This window comes from Mustela putorius, unplaced genomic scaffold, assembly GCF_011764305.1.
Source record: "Mustela putorius furo isolate JIRA1106 unplaced genomic scaffold, ASM1176430v1.1 tig00000242_pilon_pilon_pilon, whole genome shotgun sequence".
In the NCBI taxonomy this organism is placed as follows: Eukaryota; Metazoa; Chordata; class Mammalia; order Carnivora; family Mustelidae; genus Mustela; species Mustela putorius.
Window position 1 is genome coordinate 16,034,343 of NW_025421325.1, and position 26,035 is coordinate 16,060,377.

The 26,035-nt window shown below is 45.6% G+C and overlaps 1 protein-coding gene across 1 annotated transcript in view; it reads left to right on the forward strand.

Annotated features, from left to right (window-relative positions):
- Window positions 1-26,035, forward strand: part of SCARA3 (scavenger receptor class A member 3) — a 53,540-nt gene that overhangs the window by 12,496 nt on the left and 15,009 nt on the right. The window contains exons 2-5 of the mRNA XM_004775112.3: window positions 6,621-6,719; window positions 7,930-8,049; window positions 11,578-11,676; window positions 12,816-13,859. Coding sequence (XP_004775169.1) covers window positions 6,621-6,719; window positions 7,930-8,049; window positions 11,578-11,676; window positions 12,816-13,859 — 1,362 coding nt within the window. The remainder of the gene's footprint in view (window positions 1-6,620; window positions 6,720-7,929; window positions 8,050-11,577; window positions 11,677-12,815; window positions 13,860-26,035) is intronic.

Genomic DNA, 26,035 nt, shown 5'->3' on the forward strand with positions numbered 1-26,035 from the left:
TTACCTAGGGTCCTTGCCCACTTTGCCTCTTGGCTCCCTTTTTGATCAGTGGTCACAACTGCACAGCGTTTGGAAAATGAGGTCTCCAGGCCACTCAGCTGCCTCAAGGTCATGGCCAGAGCCCATGAGCCCCCATCACATGCTCAGTTAGCACCAGCCCCCTAGGGTTAGCACTTCTAGCCACTCACTCGTTACAGAAGCCAGGTTTCTTGGCACCTGTGGGACCTTTGCTCTTTTCTCTGAGAAGGCAGTAGGCATGGCAGAAAAGATTTCCGAATTCAGATCTCAGCTTCACCGCACATTCTGTGTGCTGTTAAGCAACATTCTTCACTTTTCTGAACTTCAGTCTTTTTGTCCATAGAAGTGATACTTTAAAGATTTTACTTATTTGTTAGATAGAGAAGGAGAGATAGTGGAAGAGGGAACACAAGTAGGGGGAGTGGGAGAGGGAGAAGCAGGCTTCCCGCTGAGGAGGGAGCCCAAGGCCCTACATGGGGCTTGATCCCAGGGCCCTGGAATCATGACATGAGTGAGCCAAAGGCAGACGCTTAATGATTGAGCCACCGAGGCACCCCTTAGACTCTAAAGTGTATAGGGTTGTTGTGAAGATTGCCACAAGACAGGCCCCCAATTTTGAACACATTAAAAAAAGGAAGAAAGAAAAACAGAACTTCATGCTTTTACCCTTAGGGTCCCCAGCTTAAAATATGCTTGGGTTATGAAGCTTATGTAGTAAATACCAAGCGAATGGCCAAATGCATAGCTGAAGTTGAAAGAAAACTGAGGAAGTTCTGAAGACCAAGAAAAAAAATCCCAATTAGGAGCTGAAACCCGCGGGTCAACAAAGACAGAATCTGGGTGTCTGGAACCTAGAGTCTTGGGAGTAGGAGGAACAAGGCTGCGAATGGCACAAAGAGGGGGACAGTGGACCTGAAGACCCCCACAAGAAAGCCTGCCACATTGTGTCACCCTGTGAAACCCTGGAATAGCCATTATTTTGTTGGTTTGTGTGTTTCCCCCCAGTCTTTTCTGATGGGTCAATGCCCATACCTCTGGCTAAAGCTTTTCAAACTCCCCCACATCTAATCTGCTTCTTGGAAAAAAGGGAAGGAGAGGAGCAAGAGGTTGGAGGAAGGGGGATGTACCTGCCAGAGAGCGACTAGGAAACTGGATGTCTCTAGAGAGTCCAGAGAGTGGAAAGTGCTGTGCCAGCTAAATGCAGGCTTGCCCTCACATGGGCCCGGAGTCCAGTTTACATTCCTTGTGCATACTTAGGCAACCCAATTTAATTACTCAAACTGCTGTGGTCCCAGACTGGTAGTTCCCCTGGCACCTGGCAAAAGTCAAGGAAATCCCCCTCTGTCGTACAACCACCAAAATGGGTTCTGAATCAAATACCAAGAAGATGTATGGTGTGGTCTGGTACATTTTGGCTACATTTTCCCTGAATTTCTGTCTTAGATACGGTTGCCTTTCCTGATAAAGAATATCAGTGGCCATTTGTTTCCGCTGAAGTAGTCAGTTGGTCATGAACTTCCTAGTCTGGATGGTTACTGTGTTGTTTATGATGGTGGCGGAGTTCTAAGCAGCTGGGGAGGAAAAAAGGAAGGGATGTTTCTTGTAGTAGTCCTGGGGTTGGAAAATCAGCACTTTGCAGCCATCACCGTAAAGAATCATAAACAGATACTACCTTTAGGGTAAATTTTTATGAAGAGCAGTACACACGTGTCTCCTTACAGATGACTTTTTAGTCTGAGGGAAGGGGAAAACCCTAGTAATTACTTCACGGAGAAACCAGGCAACACCTCAGCCAGGTGATCAAAATGAACATCACCTCTGCGTGCCTCCAGATGTGACAGCTGGAGCAGGACACACCATTGTGTGTGCAGTTTATTGGCCAAGAACACATAACCCCAATCCAATCAGGAGCAAGCATGAGAAGAACATAAAGTGAGGATGGTTACCTTAAAAAGTATGTGGGAAGGGGCTGTCCTTTCCAAAAATATCAGTCATGAAAGTCAATAAAGGTGAAAGAGACAAGACAACGAAATGCAACACATTGACTTTAGATTGGCTCCTGTGCCAGAGAGTAAAGGAAATCTGCAGAGGGGAGCGTTGGCTGACGGTAACACTATAGGTTAGATAAAGTATAAAAGCAAATTCGTGATAAGCAGATATATGCATGTTGTCTTATTTTTGCTTCTTTCTTAAAAAAAGGTAGCATATTACATATGCTTCTCTGCACTTTGCTGTTTTTTATTTAATATGCCCTCGAAATGACTCCATGTCAGTGAATAGAGATTTTCTTATTCATTTGTATAGCTGCAGAGAGTCCCACTGTGTATGTATAACTATAGTATATTAACCAATTGCCCATAGTTGAACATTTAGGTAGTTCTTGCAGTACAAGACAGTTTTTGCAATTTCAAATAATCCCGCCATGAATAGCTGTGTTATATATGTTTTCAGATTGTTGGAGGTGTATGTTATGGATAAATTCATGGAAGTGTGATTGTGGGGTTGAAGGGCAAATGTATATGTTAAATTCCCCTCCGCCAGGTGTGGACCATATGCATCCCCACCCCAACTCCCCATAGCCTGGCTAGTGGAGTATATTGTCAACCTCCGCATTATTGCCAATCTGACAGGTGAGAATGATTTCACATCATAGTTTTAAATTGCATTTACTGTGGAGCATCTGGGTGGCTCAGTCACTTAAGTGTCTGACTCTTGATGTCGGCTCAGATCATGATCTCAGGGTTGTGAGACTGAGCCCCACGTCAGGTTCTGTGCTCATCATGGAGCAGCCTTAAGATTCTCTCACTCCCTCTCCCTCTGTCCCTCCCCCACCTCTAAAAAAAATAAATAGAAATTCTTTAAAAATCAAAAATCTCATTTATCTTGTGAATAAAGTTGAACATCTTTTCATTTGTTTAGGGGACCTCTTTCTTAAAAAAAAAAAGATTTTGTTTAATTTATTTGAGAGAGAGCACACGAGTTGGGGGACAGAGGGAGAAGGAGAGGGAGGAGCAGGCTCCCCTCTGAGTGGGGAGCCCAACGTGGGGCTCATTCCCAGGACCCTGAAATCATGACCTGAGCTCAAGTCAGATGCTTAATCAACTGAGCCACCCAGGAACACCTCATTTGTTTTATTTCTTAAATGCCACATACAAATGAAAACATATGGCATTTGTCTTTCTCTGGTAGACTTATTTCTCTTAGCATTATACTCTCTGGTCTATCCATGTTGCTACAAATGGCAGGATTTCATTCTTTTTATGGCTGAATAATATTCCATGATATGTATATCACATCTTCTTTATTCATTCATCTCTCAATGGATGTTTGAGCTGTTTCCATAATTTGGCTATTATAAATAATGCTGTAATAAATATCAGGATGCATGTATCCCCTTGAGTTAGTGTTTTTCTATATTGGGGGTAAATACCCAGTAATGTGATTACTGGAGCATAAGGTCATAGCATAATTGTATTTTTTTTCTTTTTTTTAACAACTTAATTTTATTTTATTTTTTTTTTAGTGTTTGGAGATTCATTGTTTATGCACCACACTCAGTGCTCCATGCAATATGTGCCCTCCTTAATACCCACCACCAGGCTCACCCAACCCCGCACTCCCTTCCCTCCAAAACCCTCAGTTTGTTTCTCAGAGTCCACAGACTCTCATGGTTTGTCTCCTCCTCCAATTTCCCCCAACTCCCTTCTCCTCTCCCATCTCCCAGTGTCCTCTGTGTTATTCCTTATGCTCCACAAGTAAGTGAAACCATATGATACTACACTCTCTCTGCTTGACTTATTTCACTCAGCATAATCTCCTCCAGTCCCATCCATGTTGATACAAAAGTTGGGTACTCATCCTTTCTGATGGAGGCATAATACTCCATAGCATATATGGACCATATCTTCTTTAGCCATTCACGGTTGAAAAGCATCTTGGCTCTTTCCACAGTTGGGCGATTTTTGAGGAAATTCCATACTCTTCCACAGTGACTGCAACAGTTTGCATTCCCATCAACAGTGCACAAGTGTTCCCTTTTCTCCACATCTTCCCCAACACTTGTTACCTCTTGTCTTCTTGATAATAGCCATTCCAACAGGTATGAGGTGATATTTCATTGTGGTTTTGACTTGCATTTCCCTGCTGATGAGTGATGTTGAGCATCTTTTCTTGTGTCTATTGTCCGTCTGGATGTCTCCTTTGGAGAAATGTCTGTTTATGTGTTCTGCCCATTTTTAATTGCATTATTCATATTTTGGGTATTGAGTACATTCTTTATACATTATACATTACATACTTACACATTATAAGTACATACTTGATACATTCTTTATGCATTTTGGATACTAATCCTTTATCTTATATGTCATTTGCAAATATCTTCTCCCATTCTGTAGGTTGTTTTCTACTTTTGCTGATTGTTTCCTTCGCCATGCGGAAGTTTTTATTTCGATGTAGTCCCAATAATTTATTTTTGCTGTTGTTTTCCTTGCCTCAGGAGACAAATCTAGAAAGATGTGTCATGGCCAATGTCAGAGAAATTATTGCCTGGGCTCTCTTCTAGGATTTTTATGATTTCAGATCTCACAGTTAAGTCTTTAATCCGTTTTGAATGTATTTTTGTGTATGGTGTAAGAAAGTGGTCCAGTTTCATTCTTTTAGAAGAGCTGTCCAGTTTTCCCATTTGTTGATGTGACTCTTTTTCTGATTGCGTATTCTTTCCTCCTTTGTCAAAAATTAATTGACCCCATATAATTGTAGGTTTATTTCTGGGTTTTCTGTTCTGTTCCTTTGGTCTGTGTGTCTGTTTTTTTGCCAGTACCATACTGTCTTGATTACTATAGCTTTGTGATAATCCCAGTTTTGTTTTTCTTTTCAAGATTGCTTTGACTATTCGGGGTCTTTCATGGTTTCATACAAATTTTAGGATTGTTAATTTTAGTTCTGTGAAAAATGCTCTTGGTATTTTGATAAGGATTGCATTAAAAGTGTAGATTGCTTTGGCTGGTATAGACATTTTAACAATATTTATTCTTCCAATCCATGAACATGGAAGGTCTTTCCATTTCTTTGTGTCTTCCTCAGTTTCTTCCAACAGGGTTTTAGGGTTTTCAGAGTATCGGCCTTTCACCTCTTTGGTTAGGTTCATTCCCAGGTATCCTCCTGGTTTGGGCACAATTGTAAATGGGATTGATTCCTTAATTTCTCTTCCTGCTGCTTCATTATTAGTGTATAGAAATGCAGCAGGGGTGCCTGGGTGGCTTGTCATCTCAGCTCAGGTTTCAATCTCAGGGTCATGAGTTCAAGTTCCAGTCTGTGTGGAGCCTACATTTAAAAGAAAAATGCAGTAGATTTCTATACATTGATTTTGTAACCTGTGACTACTGAATTCATTCCATATTAGCACTTTATCTATATAATATGTACTGTCAATATTTTCTCCCAGTTTGCCAATGACTTTTTTTGATCATGCAAAAGCATTTTCAGCAGTCAAATGAATCTCTTTTTTTTCTTTTATTGCCTCTGGATTTTGAGGCATAATTTTATTTTGTTTTTTTTATTTTATTTTATTTTATTTTATTTTATTTATTTGAGAGAGAAAGAGCACAAGCAGGGGAAGAGGCTGAGGTAGAGGGAGAAGCAGGCTCCCCGCTGAGCAGGGACTCCCCCCTCCAATGTGCGGCTCAATCCCAGGACCCCAAGATCATGACTTGAGCCAAAGGCAGACTCTTAACCCACTGAGCCACCCAGGCATCCTGAGGCATACTTGTAAAAAAATGCCCTCGACAGACATCTCCCAGGAATTCGGTTGTCATGATCAGCTTGCACATACCTCCACCCCACACACACTTCCCAGGACAAAAGTAGCACAATTCTTAAGCACCCACTTGGAAATTTGGCTCCCTTTGCCTATTTTGGGCATCCTTCTCCTCATCATTTACAAAAGACCAGGTCTTGTAAGGAGGAGGAGTTATGAGGTATCCAAGAGCACTCTTCTGAATGGGGGATTCCATCACTAGGTCTTATTCAGGGAACACATGAGACCTCCTCCCATGGTCCCTTCTGCACCATCAGGTCCCAGATGAGGCAGTGTGTGAGGCGGAGGTCTGGGATTGGCTCCTACCGTCTTCACTCCTGCTCCCTCCTCTCTGCAGCTCCCAGCTGGGCTGGATGCAGGGTCTTGCAGATTCACCCCTGACCCTGCAGCAAAGGAATTCTGCTTGCGTTACCACGAGCCAGCAAACAGAAGGATGCTGGGCTGGATCAAACAACCAGCTCTTATTCTTTCTCACTCCACCCTGGGGGTTTGAGCAAGGTGCAGAGACTATGCAATTGAGCTGGCCTCTGTATCTTTTCCAGCTTTTGTGAGATCATAAAATCTCCTTACCCACAGGCATTGGGACATCTCAGATCCTCAGTCTCTTGTTCTTATCTCTTTTCCCTTCTCCTCTGCTTACTGTCTGGTCACCTGGAGCTCCAGAGGGCTGATTTGGATTCAAAGGCTGGAATGGGCCCCAGGTGTGGGGATTGCGGCAGCTGGAGAGGGGTGGGTGTGGCTCCAGGTTCCCACACTGGGTCTGACAGCCCTGGCTCCATCACAGTGAGGTCGGCCACTGGCGATGGAGATGCGTTGTGTGTTACAGAAGAGGAGCTGGCTGGTGACGATGAGGACATGCCGACCTTCCCATGCACACAAGAAGGTAAGGACCCTGCGGGCTGCCCCTGACCTCCTTGTCCCCAGCCCCAGGCTGGTGACTTATCTCTCCCCATGGCTTCAGAATCATGATTGTCCTTTCCCCACTACTCCATGGAGGGTGGAAGGGCAGATTTGCATGGGTCTCGGGTGAGGGTACCATGCACAGATTTGCATGGGTACAGATGATGTCAAAGTTGACACAAGTGACATCTGTCTTCAGGCCTCTCCTGAGACCAGTCAGGGACCTCTGCCATCTCCCCAGGGCCTGTCCTCTAACTGGACCAGAACTGTCCCCTTCATCATATCCCTTATCACCCAAGTGGCTCATCCCCTTGGCCTACAGGACCCAGCTTGGCACTTGGATAATCTCAGAAACCAATGCCACCTGAACCGTTACGTAGAGGAGGGCATCTCAGTGGGTTTTGGTGTGGATTAACACAGCTGTTCTCAGCTGGCACTGCGTATTGTAACCACCCCAGGAAGCCTGTGACCAGCCCTCAGAAATCCTCATTCCTTTTGGTCTGGAGTATGAAAGGGGCATCTGGAGTTTTCAACGTTCCCAGTACTCATAATGTGCAGCCGAAGTCGAATCTGCCTTAGAAATATCACAACAATTTCACAGTGTCATTCCCACTGGACCTTGGCCACATGCAAGAGTAGTCAAAAACACCTGGCTTCCTTCTTCTTCCATATTAGGGGCCCCAGCTGGTGGACTGCAACCATTCGTTCCATTTCCAGGAGTACTCCTTGTCACCTGACAAGTTTGGGGACTGAAGGGTTTCTTAGGGTGTGCAACTGGTTGGTCCCATACTGAGGAATTCCCACAGGAGGAGATTTTTCAAAGCTAAAGCCCAGAAAACCCTAGGTACACTGAGACACATTGGTCACCCAAGGATAAAACAAGGCTGGCTGCCCCATGTTGTGGACCACGATAAGGCCAATGTGTCAGGAAGAGGTATTTCCTTACACCGTGGGCTCATTGACATTGCCCTCAGAGAGAATGGTGGCAGGGGGGCGTTCTTTGAAGACCCCGACTCTGGTCTCTTCTGTTGCTAAAACCTAGAGAGAACATGGTGAGATGGGCAGGCATGAGGATGGAGAACATCTCCCTTTCTGAGACTGGTTTGAGATGGGATGAGACCGTTCAGAGCAGAGACATGAACCTGACCCTCGACCTGCAGCCTCAGTCACTGGTTTCCTTTGTCCCCCAACAGGCCGGCCGGGGCCCCGCTGCAGCCGCTGCCAGAAGAACCTGTCTTTGCACACATCGGTGCGAATTCTTTACCTCTTCCTGGCCCTGCTCCTGGTGGCCGTGGCCGTGCTGGCCTCTCTAGGTGAGTGCAGGCGCCCCGCAGCCCCGGGATGGTCCAGCATCCTTCTGACAGGGGAATCTTCATACTTGATTCAGACTTCAAGGACCAGCCTCTGATTTCCGGTCAGTAAGTAGCTGTGTGGATTTGAGCAAGGCATTCCCCTCTCGAGACTTCTGTTTTCCTTCTGGTAAGAGGAGAGGACAGGACCAGTCCAGTGGTTCCCAGTTTCAGCTGCATGTTAGAATTACCTGCGAATTTTGAAAAAATATCGGGTGTGTGGTAAGTATATCCAGGGCTGAGATCCTTGCACCGGGCATTTTTGAAGCCTCTTCCATGGTCTTTGTGAGCGTTTCTCTAAGTGAGGTTGGATGCCTGCCTGCATCAAGATCACCCCCAGTATTTGTTAAAATGCAAATCCCTGAGTCTCACTGGGACCTTGATTGTTAGAACAGAGTCCTGCCAGTGAAGGCCAGGGACCTGGAGTGTGGTGGCTGTCATACACGCCCATTGTACAACCATGGGAGCCAACCCAGATGATAGCTCACGGCCAGGTTCAGTCAGCCTCTGTCTTCTGGATGCTAACAGATTATGTTACATGGAGGGAACCAAATTGGCTGTCCACCATTCTGAAGTAGCAAATTGGACATCAGGGAAATTCCCCAGTCTTTTTCTGGCCAGGCCTCACGGGGCCTCAGCTCTCTGCACCCGCAGGACCATGAATAAAGCTCCAGCAGCCACAGGCTTGAGCCCAGAGAGGAACACAGGCACCGACGCCCTTCAGCGGGTATGGGCGGTGATGGGGTGCCCACCAGGTGCCAGGCATTGTCACCTACATGACATCTACAAATCATCTCAACGAGCCCTGAAATGGAAGGCCGGCCTCATTCCATGTATCTGGGAAGGTGAAAGGATTTGCCCCAAGTCTTTGGGCTATCTTTCACCCAGAGTGAATGAGCAGAAGATCATAATAACTGGGGGGTAAGGAGAGCATTTGTGGAATCCAGGGAGAAAGTTGAGCTTCCTTTTTGTTTTTGCCTCCAGCCTGGTTGTCCCAAGTCCCTAGAGCAGAACTGGCACATCCTGACCTGGTTGGCAGGTGCTCAGTAATACTCGTCAAATAGAGACTAGAGATTTGGGAGTATATATGCAGACAGTTGTAGTCAAGGTATTATGGTCAGGACTGAGGATAAAGTCCGGAGGTTGAGTAGAATCTGTCTTCCTCAAAGGTACTTGGAAGTTCAACTTACTCCTTTAATCGGGTACCTGTTGCATGCATACTATAAGCCGAGAACTGCATTAGGCATGGGGCTTATACTGCTTCATAAAACATGGGCCCTGTTTATGGAGCTCATAATCTAGAGCAAGGTTTGGCAGACTGCCTGTAAAGGTTTCGGTAGTAAATTTTTTAGGATTTACGGGCCACACATGGTCTTTGTCAAAACCACTCTGCCGTTGTAAAGCAAAAGCAGCCAGACACAATATGTATGTACTAAATGGAGATGGCTTTGTTCCAACAAAGTGACCTTGGGTCAGATGCGACATATAGATCCTGCTTTGCCAGCCCTTAGCCTAGACCAATAATCTATGAACCTTTTTTGACTGTGTACCCATTGGTAAAAAGTTTGATTTAAAATGTATCAAAAAAGTAGATGGGTTGATGAACAGATAAAAAGGTAAAATGGCAGATGTACAATGAAGTGAATACAAGTAAAATGTTAATTATAGAATGTAGTCAGTAGACACACGACTGCCAGTTGTACAAGTAAGACAGTCACTGTCCAAGCCTTGATTCCTCTGTTTGAAAATGTTTATACTTAAATATTTGAAAAGAAAAAAAAAACAATCATCTTACACTTGTGAAATACGCCTATTTATTTATAAATTACACATATGTTCTCTTTATAGTATACGTTATAAGACAATTTTGAAAAGATGAGAAAAAAATAAGATCTAAAAAATAAGGAAAATGGTAAACAAAAAATATGTAATTATGGATCATGAAACGCTCAGTGAAGAAGTGAACAGGGTGAATTATATGAATGAACCCTTGGCTACTGGCTTGAGGGTAGACTTTACAAAGCATTAGGATAGGAATCAAAGTCATTCAGAGTCTCTACACCTCTGTTCTCCGCCATCTATATAAGAAATTTTAATTTGGGGGAGACTCAAATGGAATAATAAATACTATAAACTCTAGGTGCTGGTGGAATAGAAGGCATTGAACTGTTCCTAGGGTCTCTCACTATATCATTGCTGCTAATTAAGTCTCAGCAGCTCTGAGATATACAATGTTAATGAAAGCCCAGAGATTCAAACAAAATGGAATCGTGGAATTTTGGAGCTGAGAAGAACATTAGAAGTCATCTAGCTTCATACTTTCCTTTTACAGATGATTCAGTTGAGCTGCAGAAAAATTAACTGCCTTGCCTGAAGACACCCAAAAGATCTGAGGCAAATGTGGAACAGAAGTTACATTCCCCAGCTTTCTTGGTAGATCTGTTTCCACCCCCAAACTTACTTTCATAGGCTCTGTGGGAAACATCCGTCTACTCCGTCTTCTCCTCTTACCTCCCTGTCTAGCCAGGCACTTGCTAGAGAAAGCCAGGGATCCTGTTGATGCCCAGATGTTCTCTAAACCCAGGCCAGCACTGACCCCTAAGAAGCTGGTATAAACCAGTAAAACCTTTCCTAGGGGTCACTTTGGCAACATGTGTCCAACTCCTTCACCCATTAATTCTGCTTCAAGCAATTTATCCTATGAGAATAACCATATACATAAAACCATCAAATATAAGGATTATTTCTAGGAATAACTGTTACTCATATATACCCACCAAGTTTTATTTGTAGACTCAGAAGTGTCCGCCAAGCACAAGGGACTTTTATACAATTGCTGAGTCATTTATACAGAGTATGATACAGGCATTAAAAGTAATGATCCTAAAGTGATTTAAACCTCAATAGGAAAATGTCCATGACATTATATCAGCGAAGAAAATTGGAAGAAAATAGATGAAATAGTCTAAACATTCCGGGTTCCTGTTGTTGTTTTCTAAAAAAGTATACATATATCTATGTAGCTACAGAATGGTTATAGAGATAAGAGTCCAACAGATACACGAAGATATTAATGGCTATTGTCTCTCAGTCGTAGGATTAAGAATAACTTTTATACTCTTTTTGTATTTTCTTCTTAATTTTCCTTATTCTATTCTATCCTGTGGTCAGACCTAGTTTTAAATGTGGAGGTGGATACACGCGTGCGCACACACACACACACACACACACATACATATATACACACGAGTATATATATCCATACATAGGAACACTTAAGGGAGCTATTTAGATGTAGATCTGTGTTTTTAAGGAATGTGTGACAAACTCTGGCCATAAGAAGCATCTTCCCTTCCCACCACTGAAAAGCCCCATAAAAGGGTGAATGGTTTTGGTGGCAGAGAGGTTGATAAAAACACCTTCTCGACAAATGACTGCTGTTTCTCTGAGCTAAGACCCTGCCCCATCTTCTCATCTGTATTTCCCATACAGTTTTCAGGAAAGTGGACTCTCTCTCAGAAGACATCTCCCTGGCCCAGGCCATTTATGACAAGAAACTTTTGTCTATGCAGGAAAACCTCCAAGGACTGGGTAAGTGTCCCATGTCCAGATGTGCACATGAGTATGATGGAAGACCAGTAATAATGGGGGAGGGCTGAGTGCTCCCTCGGGCCATGGTGGCCTGAAATAGGACATCCTTCACCAACCTTTGAGACACAAGGGAAAAGACAGCTATGACTCCCTGCCTCCCTGTCCATTCAAAGAGGACTGCTGCCCTGAGATCCACCTAGGTCTGGAGCCAAGTGTTCTATGTGGTACAGATCTAGCCCGAGCCTACAGGTAGAGAAGGAACCCAAAGAAAGTCCGTTCCTCAGTCATTCTCATGTATCTGAGATTATGATTATTTTAAAGAGATTTATGTATTTATTTGAGAAAGAAAGAAAGCACTAGTGCATGCAGGCGAGGGACAGAGAGAGGGAAAGAGAGACAAGCAGACTCCCTGCTGAGCAGGGAACCCAATGCAGGGCTGCATCCCAGGACCCTGAGATCATGACCTGAGCCAAAATCAAGAGTCAGATGCTTAACAAACTGAGCCACCCAGCCACCCTGAAATTATTTTTAAGATCTTCCAAAGCTTCTTGACAAGTCTACCCTACCCTACCATATGCTACCAAGTCATGATGCTATCTCCTGCTTTAACCAGGGATCTTCTCGTTCCAAGACTGAGACAGAAGGAGCCACAATAGAAAAGGTAGAGGAGGTCAACCATGACAGAAAGATAAAGTACTAGCTGAGTGATAAATTTGGCAAACCTCTTCTCTGTGCCTCATTTCTCATCTGTCACAGGGAGAAATAATCCCCGTACCATCTTTCCCCCATAAGTTCATCGATAATAAGTACAAAAATATTTGGAGAAATTTTAAGATAAAATGTAAATGGGTGGTTCTTGGCAACCTTAGAAAAGTTATGAAGCTATATTCTCAAGAATTCAGTGGCGAGATGGAAAAAATGTCCCCAGTTCTATATTTTATGTCATAGTAAAGACATTTGGTAAAATAATATTTCATAGAGATGGTAAGGCTTTTTCAAAAGGTTTTCATAGCAGGCTTAGGATAGGAAGAGGGATCAGGAAGCCACTTGACAATCCATTATGCTCTGAAATATGTAAAGAAGCAACTTTCGTCCCATGATCCTTCAGCAACTCAAAATGTTGTCCCTTTCCCCTGAAGATCTGAAAGCCCCAAACAACTGTTCTTTCTGCCACGAGGCTGGGCAGCTGGAGCAAGAAATCAGAAAACTGCAGGAGGAGCTGGAGGGAATTCAGAAGATGCTCCTGGCCCAGGAGGTACAGCTGGACCAGACCTCTCAGACCCACGAGCTGCTCTCCACCACCAGCAGTCAGATCTCCCAGGAGATGGGCAGCTGTTCCTTTTCCATCCACCAGGTCAACCAGTCTCTGGGGCTCTTTCTTGCCCAGGTGAGAGGCTGGCAGGCCACCACGGCCGGCCTGGACCTCTCTCTGAAGGACCTCACCCAGGACTGCTATGACGTCAAGGCTACAGTCCACCAGATCAACTTCACTGTGGGGCAGACCTCGGAGTGGATCCACGGGATCCAGCGCAAGACTGATGAGGAGACCCTGACCCTCCAGAAGATGGTCACCGACTGGCAGAACTACACCCGGCTCTTCAGCGGCCTGCGCACCATCTCAGCCAAGACCGGAGAAGCGGTCAAGAACATCCAGGCCACCCTGGGGGTCTCCTCGCAGCGCATCAGCCAGAATGCTGAGAGCGCACACGACTTGGTGCTGCAGGTCATGGGCCTGCAGCTGCAGCTGGATAACATCTCGTCCTTCCTGGACGACCACGAGGAGAACATGCACGATCTGCAGTACCACACCCGCTATGCCCAGAACCGCACTGTGGAGAGGTTCGAGACGCTGGAAGGACGCATGGCTTCACATGAGATCGAGATCAGCACCATCTTCACCAACATCAATGCCACCGACAACCACGTGCACAGCATGCTCAAGTACCTGGATGACGTGCGGCTCTCCTGCACGCTGGGCTTCCACACGCACGCTGAGGAGCTCTACTACCTGAACAAGTCTGTCTCTCTCATGCTGGGCACCACAGACCTGCTCCGGGAGCGTTTCAGCCTGCTCAGTGCGCGGCTGGACTTCAACGTCCGCAACCTCTCCATGATCGTGGAGGAGATGAAGGCTGTGGACACGCAGCATGGAGAAATCCTTCGCAACGTGACCATCATAAGAGGTAAGAGCCAGACCTGGACCACATCTGCTACAGAGCTCCCAGAGGGCCATGGTAATCTCGCCTGACACAGAAGTTTCCAGCAAAAATCCCGGTAGGCTCATACAATCCGGTAGCAAATGCCTAGTGCAACTGGAAGCTTTAAAAAACACAGTTAAGTCCCCCCACCCCGCCGTTATCTGTGGTTTCATTCTCCTAATGAGGTATCCTCTGAAGGTCAGTGGTAGCCTAATGCTACATCGCAGTGGCTGAGTCCTTCACCGCTATTCTTCTCATCACTTAGGCATTTTATCACCTCAGGGCATCACAAGAAGGGCAAATGCAGTATTGGAGATATTTTGAGAGGAGACAATATTCATGTAATGCCTATTTTATGTATTAAACTTTATCATAGGAAAGTATATATAGGAAAAAGCAGGCTGTGTAGGGGGTTCTTGGAACATAGCCATCGCAGATAAGGGAAGACTACTGTACTTACAAACCTCTTCGTAAAGATGCTGGGGCTCCTAACTTTGCCTGCCATACAAAACTGGATTTTCATATGTGGATTTGTTTGATCTGGTCTACACAGAGAAATAGGCAGCCCTCGTCTTGGAAACTCTGTTTTCTCATTTTCTCCCTTTCCACCCGATCGCAGGGGCGTACAGCCACCTGTCCCTCGGGATGCCCATCACTCTGATGTTATCTTATACTCTCATCTCACCCCTGAATTAGCCAGAGTTCTCCAGAAAAACAGAACCTATGAGAGAGAGAGAGAGAAACTATTTTACAAATTGGCTCGTGTAATGAAGGAGGCCGGCAAGTCCAAAATCTGCTCAGCTAATGTCCTGGTTTGAGTCGGAAGGCCAGAAGCTGCTGTAGAACAGGAGGAAGTGTTGGGTCAGTGTGAAGACTACCAGGCAGGAGAATTCTCTGTTACTTACGGAAGGGTCAGTCTTTGGTTTTATTTAGGTCTTCAACTGCTTAGATAGGCCCAGCACATTAGGAGAGCAATCTATTTTACTCAGTACCAGTTTAAAATGTTAGTCTCATCCATAAACACCCCTGCAGACACAACCAGAATAATGTTTGGCCAAATGTCTGGCCACGCTGTGGTCCAGTCCTGTTGACACATAAAATTAACCTCCACAGATCAACTTGGCACCCATGCACATATCCTTAAATCATACTTAATCTCCAAATAGGGATACTAAGAAGGTTACAATTCTGCCTAATACTCATGATGCGAGTATCCTGTGTACAACCAAAACCACACTAACCCTTTCCCCAGAAAAGAAGGTAAAGTCCTTGAGAGATATTTACTTTTCCCTTTGATATCTCATAATTTAAATACTATGACATAAAGTTAACAATATTTAAATCCTGTGGTATAAAGTCAATTTATTTTATGTTTTATGTTACATGATAAGAGGATAAGAAAGGGAAGAAAGCAAAAATACTTGCTCTATGCATTTATATTTATATATTTATAACAGGCCAAGGAGGAAATACTCTTGACAAGGAGTACATGGTCATGACTGTTATTTATAACGTCCTTCTTCTATGACCCATGTGTATTTTCTTTGTCCTCAGCAAGCCCCTCAGCTGGTTGTTCTTTACCTGGTAAGGTGATCCAAACCTTCATTCCCGATCTAAGGTCCTACCTAGATTGGACTGGACTATTGTAGTTTTCCACTGTATTTATTTCAGGACCTTCTGTGGGATCTTCTGAATTCCAGACATGCTCTCCCTTACCTCCATTGTAGAGTAGTGGTCCACTTTCTCCTTGGTAGTCAGGATCAGCCACCCCAATCAGCACAATATCTTCTTCCTTGCCTACTAATTCAGAAGCCTTAGAAGCCCAAAGTGACCAGGCAGCAGTCTTAACTTCCAGTTCAATGGAGTCATTGTTGTATCCCTGGCAGAAACATTCCTTCCTTTCGAGCTAAGATCTCTAAGCCAGCAGAGCATAAGGTTGTGGGAATAAGAAGCAAACATTTTGCTGGTAGGTCACCAGGGGTGATAGTGGGTGGTGTCTTTCTCATCTCCACCCCTTGATCCCAGTTCCAGTGAATCTTTGCTATCAGAGAAATAGCACCATATATATTGGACACTAATTCAGACCGTATACAGCCCTGCAAGATATTGCCACCTAGCTAGCTCGGGAACTGAGTCTTCAAAGGACAATTCAATCTTCTGTCAAGCCAGCTGTTTCAGGGTGGTGAGGACCATGGTCACACCAGTGAATTCCATGATCATGGGTCCGTTGTTGTACTTCATTTGCTATAAAGTGGTTTCCTTGATCAGAAGCAATGCTACATTGGAATATCAGGGAATACCATGATGACGGATAATGCATTCTGTATGGCATTTTTTGGCACAAGCACTTCATGCAGGGAGGGCAAATGCATATCCAGAGTAAGTTCCTATTCCAGCAGGGAAAAAACATTGCCCCTCCCATGATGGAAGCCGTCCAGTGTAATTAACCTGTCAGCTCGTAGCTGGCTGACCACCCTGTAGAATGGGGCCATACTGGGGATTTGCTGGTGGTCTCTGCTGTTGGCAAATTAGGGACTTGGTGGGAGCCATAGCCAGGCTGGCCTTGGTGACTGGAGGGCCATGTTGCTGACCCTGTGCACAAAATCCATCCCTGCCGCCAGCACCACTTTGTTCATGAGCCCATTGGGGGATGACAGGGGTGACTGGAGAAGAAGGCTGACTAGATACTGTGACTATCTCACATTATAGGTCATGCTATATCCACTTGATTGTTAGAATCCACCCCTGCTGAGCTCACCCTTTGGAGAATATTCACAGAGGACACAAATGTCTTCATCCTTCAGAGAGGATTATTCACATAACTCTTCCCCAAATTTTCTTGTCATCAGTTTTCCAGTCGTGTTTCTTCTAAGTCCCTGACCATCCAGCCAAAGCATTGGCCACAGTTGTAAACTAGGCCAGAATCTTCTCTTCCTCCACCAGCTGGTCATAGGGAACTCCCCATAATTCCATAGGTGCAGGCTGGGAGAGAGATGGTAGTATAGTAGAAGTAGGGACCATGGCTATTGGGCCACTTTATCCTGTAACTTAACTTGTGCATTCAGGGCCTGCTCAGGCCTGATTACATATATACCACTTCCATTGGATGACGGAATGTGTCTCTGTATGCCCAGCTTTGTAACTCAGTGGGTCAGGAAGTACCCAGTTCAGATGGGCAACTCGGGTGTCATGGTAACTTGGTGGCCCATGGCTAGCATCTGGTCTCTACCCAAGCCCTAACACAGCCCAAGAGCTTTTTCTCAACAGGAGAATAGTGTGACCCACAGAGGATGGCATGGCTTTGCTCCAAAATCCGAAGGATCAATAGTGTAGTTCATTTATAGGGGTCTCCCAAAGGCCCCATACAGCATCCCTACCATCACTGCCATGTTAAACACCATTGGGTCTGCAGGATCATATGGCCCAAGGGGCAAAGCAGCTTACCCCATAGCCCAGACCTGTTGCAGAGCCTTCTCTTGTCCTGGGTGCCATGCAAAGCCAGCACCTTTTCAGGTCACTCAGTACATGGGCTGGAGTAACACACCCAAGTGAGGAAGATGTGTACATTGCCCCCGCTAGGCATGCCTCTTTTTTCATTGTAGGAGGGGCCAAATGAAAGTTTAATCTTCACCTTAGAAGGGATATCTCAACATGCCCACATCTCTGGACCACTAAGAATTTTACTAAGGTAGAAAGCCCTTGAAATTTTTTTAAAATTTATTTGAGAGAGACAGAGGAAGCATGAGCAGAAAGAGGGAGAAGCAGACTCCTCACTGAGCAGGGAGCCCGATGCAGGGTTCGATCCCAGGACCCTGAAATCATGATGTGAGCGCAAGGCAGACACTAAACCGACTGAGCCATTCAGGTGCCCCAAAGACACTTGAATTTTTGTCATATTTATGTCCCCCGTGACACATAAATGTCTTGCAAAGAGCAAGCTACTACTTACTCGCTCACTAGGTTCAACTGGTATGATATCATCAGTGTCATGGAAAGGAGATCAAGTTCCCTGTGAACTGAAGTATGACATAGAACTGGAGCAGTGAGATCCCCTGAGGCAGGACAGTGAAGGTGTATTGCTGGTCTTGTCAGCCGGAAGCAGACTGCTTCTGGAGGGCCTTATGAACAGGTATGGAAAAACAACAACAACAACAACAACAACAAAACAATTCCCAAATCAATAGCTGCATCCCAGGGATGTGTTAATTTTCTCAGGCCATGAAACTGCATCTGGTACAGCAGCCACCAGTTGGAATCAACCTTGTTCGGCTTATGAAAATTCACTGTTGCCATGGTCCACCTGTCCTCTGCACTGGCCAAGTCAGCAAATTTCAGGTTCTTGGTGGGGGCACTCACCTCTGCAGTAGTCCCTCCAGGAATGCAGGATTGCATTGGTTTTAGTATTTTCCTAGGTAGAGGCAGTGCCTCTTGGCCTTTCCACCATAATATCCCTTACTCCATGGATCAAGGAACCAATGTGAGGTTCTGCCAGATTCTCAGCATGTCTGTTCCAGTTATGCAATGCAGAACCACGGAAACAACCATAGGATGGATTCAGGGGTCCACTGGACTTCCTGTGAGATGGACCTCAGTTAAAACCCCATTGATCACCTGACCTCCATAAGCCCCCAGCTCAGACTGGAGGGCCACAGGGGGATTGGGGTCTCCCGGAATCAGTGTCCATTCAGAGCCAGTGTGTGGTAGTTCCCCCAAAAGGCTGATTATTTCCTTTTCCCAAGTGCACAGTTATCTTGGTAAAAAACTGTAGGTCCTTTTGGGAAAGGCTGGGAAAATTAATATAAATATTTGATGTGTACTGGGGTCCTTCCTCAAGGGTAGCCAGCTTCCCTTTCATCTAAGTCATTTTGGGTTTGTAAACTGCCTCAAGTCTGAGGAGAAGCCATGACTGTTTTTATAATTCAGATAGACTTTTGTTCACTTGACCTAGAATTTCTCTGCTTATCCAGAACAAGTAAGAATTTCATAGGCTTCCTATCTATTTCACCTCTAGGCACACTATGACCAACTAGCCAATACCATGGGTCTGTGCATGTCAGCCTATCCCCATCACTGCACTGACTCTGCTATCTATTATGGTACCCAGGCTCTCCTTGCCTTAGGCAGTTGAGTGCCTCAATTAGGTATTTGCCACCCCAGGATCCAATTACTGTCATTGTGGTTTGTTTCCCAGTTTGGAGACTGTAGTTCTCCCTGCAAGGTCTGGCCTACAAAGAATGATCATAGAGCTCTTCAAGGATTCTAAGACTCTCCTCACAGGTTTATTTCTCATAGTCATGGTGAAAGTCATGTCTTCTGGATCTTCCCAGGGTGGGTGAGTGGGTCTCAGAGGATAAACCCACTCCAAAATCCCACCCTCCCTGTCTTTGGATCCCTTTCTTTACATGAAATCAAGGCAGACCCAGTATTTTTCACTCACTCCCTGTGGGTCTTTTTGCCCATGCTTCAGCCAATGAAACAAACAAACTGTTAGACTCTTTCTAACTCCCCAAGATGCAACATTATTTAGAAAATCTCTGCTTAGTCAGCCCCTGTGAATGAATTTTGCCTGATCCAACATTATGTTTCTTCCACCATTATCCCACACCTTTAGTATTCACTACCACAAGTAGTCCCCAGATGTCTATCTGTACGAATTAGAAAACTCAGGTAATTCTTTTGGAGTATAGCACACCTCCTTGTGGGCCATTACTTTACCTCATTGTTAGGGTCCTGCTGAGAACTGAGTCTAGTTATAGGTCTAGAAGCAAAGAGGGATGGGGAGGTGGGTTCTCAGGAGAATCGGCATTGTCTTGCTTGGCAATGGGGGAGGCCACTGTCCTCTCCTCAGGCAAGGCAGGTTCAGACACAGGTTGAGAGGTCATTTTTTAAAAGATTTATTTGTTTATTATTTATATATAGAGAGAGAGTACAGTGGGGAGAGGCAGAGGGAGAGGGAGAATCTCGAGCAGACTCCCCTGCTGAGTATGGAGTCCAATGAGGGGCTGAGTCCCACAATCCTGAGATCATGATCTGAGTCAAAAATCAAGAGTCAGATGCTTAACTGAGTAGCCCAGGTGCCTCAGGAAGTCACTTATACTGGGGGTGGAGAAACTGCTTCCACTGCCAAAGATGACTCATCATAATTTAGGGGTCCAGTGTCCCCAGATCCATTAGGGTCTTCCCATATACCCCCAATCCAACTTTCAGGATCTCATTCCTTCTCAAAGCCTTTATTTTAACAGTAGACTCCCCGGGAAGCTGGGAATTCGACCTGCATTGTAATTCAGCCAGTCACAGGATAAGGTATGTTAGATTTTCAACAATTTCATCCCTTTAGCTACAGGAGATAAGGGCAGACATAGATTGCAGGTCATTTATGTAACACTTGAGCTGGGAATTTGAATCCCAAGCCCAACCTTTTCTTTCCCCACTTTGTCCAGTAACACTAGGAGCAACCAATCCTCATTATACTCATTATTTTGATAAAAAGTGTTTGAAAGTATCATACACATGGGCACCCAGACCCTTGCCTCTCATAAGTGGTTCATGAGGAGTCCCCAGTACTTTTCATTTCTCTATTATCACATATGCCTTGGACCATTAGACTGCCTTTACTACTTAGAAATAAAGTCATTAGCATCTTTAAATCTTAGAGAGTCAATTCCAGAAACCCCAGATCAACTTAGAAAACTCATGTTTAATATTGTGTTCCTTTAAAATCACTCTTGGTACCAAAACCTATATTGACCTGGGTTCTCTGGAGAAACAGAACCAACCAACAGGATATATATATCCTGTGTCCATTAAGATCTCTGAAAAGAGATATTGATTTACTATAAGGAATTGAAGGAGTTGGCTCACACATTATAGAAGCAAGGAAAGTCCAAAATCTGCAGTGTGAGTCAGCAAACAGGAGACCTGAAGAGCCAATGGTTGCATTATATTCTGAGTCCAAAAATCTGAGTCCCAGGAGAGCTGATGGTGTCATTGCAGTCTGAAGGCTGGCAGGGTCAAGAGCCAAGAAAAGCCAGTGTTTCAGTTCAAATCCAAAGGCAGGAAAGAGCAGATGTCCCAGTTTGAAGTAGTCAGACAGGTGGAGTTCCCTTTTAGCCTTTCTGTTCCATTAAGGCCTTCAACTGATTGAATGAGACCCACCCACATTGGGGATTTATTCAGTCTGATTCAAATTTTAATCTCATCCAAAGACACCCTCACAGGCATACCCAGAATAACGTTTGACCAAATATCTGGGCACTTCATGGCCTAGTCAATTTGACATATGACATTAATAATCAGACCTGAGAAAGAGGGAAGAATAAGTTAGGTATAATAGAGTCAGCAGAAGATAAGCAGAAGAGTTCCAGGTGGAGGGAGCAATACATGCAAAGGTCCTGGGGAAAGCGTAGGGCATATACATTATTTTCTTTAATGCCCAGGATCTCTGAAACAGTGAACCCAAAAAGCCCGCAGTGAAGAACTAGATGCCACATGAGGTCTAGCCAGGCTCACACACCTATCAAGGAATGGAAGCAGGATTCAATTCAAATTCAAGGCAGTTGAGATCCAAAGTCGCAAGCTGTCTTGAATGGCCTTCTCCTTTCCTTCTCCCCAGGCTGTTCCGTGTCTTTGCTGTGGGCTTTTCCTGTCTACTCCCCATCAGTTTCCCCAGCAAGGGGCTGACCTCATCTTCCCCTCAGGGTACCTCCATCCCCACCTTACCCCTGGGTTACATATCAAAGGGGGGTTCCCTGGCCCACTCCTTCAGTTCACTTGAAATGCTCTATGGCTTCTGCTTATGAGAAGTTCATTGTGAAATGAGCACTGTATTCATCTGCTCAGGCTGCTGATGCAAAGTATTTACTGACTAGGAGGCTTAAAGAACAGAAATGTATTGTCTCACAGCTCTGGAGGCCAGAGTCTGATATTCAAGGTTGGTCCCTTCAGAGGGCTCTGAGCCTCTGTTCTAGGCCTTGGCTTGTAGGTGGCCAGCTTTACCCTGGGTCTCTTCATCTTCTCTCTGTGCATGTCTTTCTCGGTTTCCAGTTTTCCCTTTTCATAAAGATACCAGTCATATTGGATTTGGGGTTACCTAGTGGCCACATTTAAAATTGATTCAGTGAAGACTCTGTCTCCAAGGAAAGTCTTATTCCAAGGTACTGGGGGTTAGGACTTCAGAATATGAATTTTGAGGGGACCCAATTCAATCCCTAACAAATACTATTACTTTTTCATTCTACTTCTTCACAGCAGTAGACCCAACAGTTTTTGTCTTGCAAAAGAGTCCAAAAGAACTCCTAATCGGGATTCTTTTACACTAGGAATCTGGATGGCTATACCCAGGTTCCCTGAACCCTTCCCGAGGAAGCATGTGTCTTGATGGGAAGAATGTTCAACCTGCAAATATAACTAGTCTTGGCTGTAGATAAAAGAATTAGTTAGCTACTGAGATATGGCAGTTCCAGAATTTATGGTTTGCAGTTTGGGGGCCAAACACGCAGGGAGCTCCAAGGATGAAGAAGGCTAGAAGCCTCAGGAAGAAGGGAGGGTCCCATGATCCTAGACAGCTCTGTTCTCTCTGCAGAGCACAGACTTGGAACCAGCCTCTATTTTGCTTTAACATTTAATCTCAAACATATATTGCCCTTATTTTATATTAGTGAGCACTTCTACTGACACTAGGGTTTTGTTTTTTTTATTTACTCTAGATTGGTGGTGTTGGGTGGGGGTAGGTCTTGTTTGCCTGCTGTCATATTTTTGCAACAAAGCCAGGTACTGAGTGTTTCTTGGGTAACTGAAATCTTCCCTCAGTATTTTACCTAAAATATGTATCTCTAGTATACAACCTCTAGGATGCGTTTTTCCAGCAAAGGCCTTACTAGGTAGTTCTTGTGGTTCATTCTCTGGTCATTTTGTATTTTCGTTGGATTGAGCCCAAGAACAAGTGGAATACAAAGCTTTCCCAATGTCAAAGCACATTCACACACTTTGTTTCATTTCAGCCTCAAAACCACCTTTGTATAGTAGACAGGCAACATCAAGGAGTCAGTGTCTTTATTTTACAGAAAGGTGACCTGAGACTGGGGAAGGTGAAGGCACGAACTCAAGGGCACCCTATGATTTTAAAAACTGACCCCTTGTCGTGGCTCTGAGATGCACATGTCCAGTGTCCAGCCTGAAGAAGAGGCACTGAGAGCATGAGCTTGAGGATACCAAAAAGGACTTTCCTCTCAGGTCCTGCCTAGGTGTAGAGGTGTGGGCTGGAGAGTGAAGAAAGGGGTGATGATACTCAGAGTGTTGGAGGGGAGCCTCATTCTAAGTATTATCCAGTTAGAGTCATGGGAGTTTATATCTGCTCGTGTCCTGATAATGGCAGCGTTCTCATCCAAGCACCTCATCTTAGTGGGCGAGAAAGGTGGCACATTTGTTTCAGCCACTTCCAACTCTTGTTCCTGCACGTCTGTCTACATTCCTCTTGGTTTGTTAAAGCAGCAGCACATGTAAATACTTTCTCATCAGCAAGAGAATTTCAGGTACAAAATGTACATCCCTTCCTAAAAGAACTTGGTTCTCATTCTTTCCTGCACAGACAGGTGCTGCCAGCCTCTCATGTTGGAACTGGCAGTGAGGTCTCCCCCTGGCTGGAGCTCGGCTGCTCTCTAGAATACAGGGGGTAAGACAGCAGGGACCACGGCCAGCGGGGAGGTGCTGAGTGCGGACTGAAGGGCTAGACTCTTAAATGATGTGGGAGAGGAGTCTGACTTTTAAGTTTGCTCTGAGTCTGTAGACAGAATCACTTCATCGTCCCAAGCCTCTGTTGTTTGTTTTTGTTCTTCATCTGTAAGGGAAAGGATAAGACCAGCTCGTCTTTGAGACCCTTTTAGCTCCATTTGCTCAACAGAAAGCCTGTGATACTTCCGTAGTCTTTGTTCCTCCCATAAGATTGTTCCCTCTTCCTATTCTGTAGGATGATTTCTGTGTCTGTGATAGTGTCTGTGCTGGGACTGTCGCTAGGGAACTGGAGACAGGAAACCATCATTGCTTAGTAGATGAGTGACCTTGGACAAGGCTCTTGGCTACTTTCAATACAGTTTCCCTCATCTACAAATAGGAACATTAATACCTGCCTTACTTATATGCTGTGGGGTAGCCATGAGTATCATTGCCAGCAATGGGTATGAACAAGTTTTTGTAAACTGTAAAAATGTGTCCCAATTTCAGGATGATTCTGAATCTAATTTGCTTGTTGATGGGCTCCTTGTCTCAATGACCCAAAACCCAACAGAATGCCTGCCCTTGGAAGGCACTCAGGAAACATTTGCCCAGTGAATGCATAATAAAAGCATAAACAAGGCTAGAAGCTAAGGGGGGGGCAAGGAAGGTGACACTTGGCCTATTTTTTTCTTTTTTGAGAGAGAGAGAGAATGCATGCATTCAAGTGCAGAGGGGCGGAGGGAGCGAATCTTAAGCAGGCTCCACACCCAGCACAGAGCCCAACACGGGGCTCAGTGTCACCACCCTGAGATCAGGGCCTGAGCTGAAATCAAGTCAGACACCTAACCAACCGTGCCACCCAGCTGCTCTGACACTTGACCTATTTCTGACACACTCGTGCTTACTATGCATAGTCCTGGAGGACTGTTCACTAGGTCCCTACCACCTTATTGGTCTTAAACTCTGTTTATTGTCTCCCCAGCACCACTGAATGAAGCTGAACGTTCTATTTGAATTCTCTGCCCCTTCTCAATTCTTTACGGCAATTGCACACACAGCCTCCTTTCCTCCTGAATCTTGGCAGTCCTGAACTCCAGCCCTGAAGAGGCTGTTGAAAACCCAGCTTAGCTTCTCAGCCTGACAGCTGCAGCCTTCTGTCTGCCTTCTCAGGGGCTCTGCCCACATGAATCACTAATCAACAAATGCCTTGAGAAGCAACGTGGCCAAGAGGGCCAGGCTTTCAGGGGTCTCCCTTCTCCTTGTGATTTGGCCTTTGGTCTCTCTCCGAAGACATCAGAAGGATGTCTTGCTACTTGATCTGATGATCTGATGATTCAGATTGTTCTCCATGGGAGAAGTTCGGTCTGCTGCCATCTACTGTGTCACCAAAGTAGAAGTCCATTGTCATTGGTCATTTTTCCCGTGTTCCTCAGGTGACAACAGCCAACATCGACAGCCCCTGACCCAAGCTAACATATTCACCGAATGGAGGGAAGCCTGAGGTGCAAGGAGGGACAGACACTTACCCAGTCATCTGATTTGTTAATATCAGACCTGGGGCCCAAACCCAGGTCCCCCAAAGGCGAGGCCAGTGCTCCTTCCATGGCACCAGCCTTCCAAGAGGCGCCCTTCCCGTTTCTACTTCTTTCTGTCCTTGTAGGCTGGCCTGCGGCTTTGGACCGTGAGAGGTACTGTGGGCCCTTCCTGCCCACGCGCTACCCCACCCATGGGTGGGCCGTGTTGAGTGCTGACAGACTTGCTGCTTCTGTGCACACGCGTGTGCGCACACACACACACACACACACACACTCTCTCTCTCTCTCACACACACCCCTCCTTCTCCTCTGGGTTCCCGGTGCAGACCAGGAGCAGACCACCTACTTGTCCCAGACATGCAGTCAGTTGTGGCTCTATCCTAATGGGCCAGGATGGCCTAATTATAGTCTCTGGCTTCCTGGGTAATTATGGGCCTCCCCAGAACTCCAGGGTGCCCCATGCCTCTCCCCCCAACTCTGCACCTCGGCCACTGCTCCTCGGTTTCCTCCTTTGCTTTAAATGTCCCTCCACTGCCCAGAGCAGGATCCAGCCCCCCACTCCTCTGCCCTTAGCCCTACTCATACTAGGATCTGATTATGGGCTGTGTCAGGGGCACCCTGTCCTGCAGAGTGCCTCGGTCAGCCTCTGTCCACATTCCTGGCTCCTAAGCTCACCACCAAGCTATGGTTGTTTACTTCCTCCCGGCTAGACCCAGGGCCGCCGGCTCTCCCCGCTGACTGAATGATTCATGGCTGGCCCAGGAGGGACTCGCAAGGGCTCGGCTCACCTTCAGGTTCCCCTTCCCCGCTTTGTGGGGACCCTCCCTCTCCTCTGGGCAGCACCAGGCAGGAGGCCCCAACAGGGGGAGGCCAGGGGGAACTGGGGGCTGAGGAAAGGGCCAGGAGCCCCCAGCC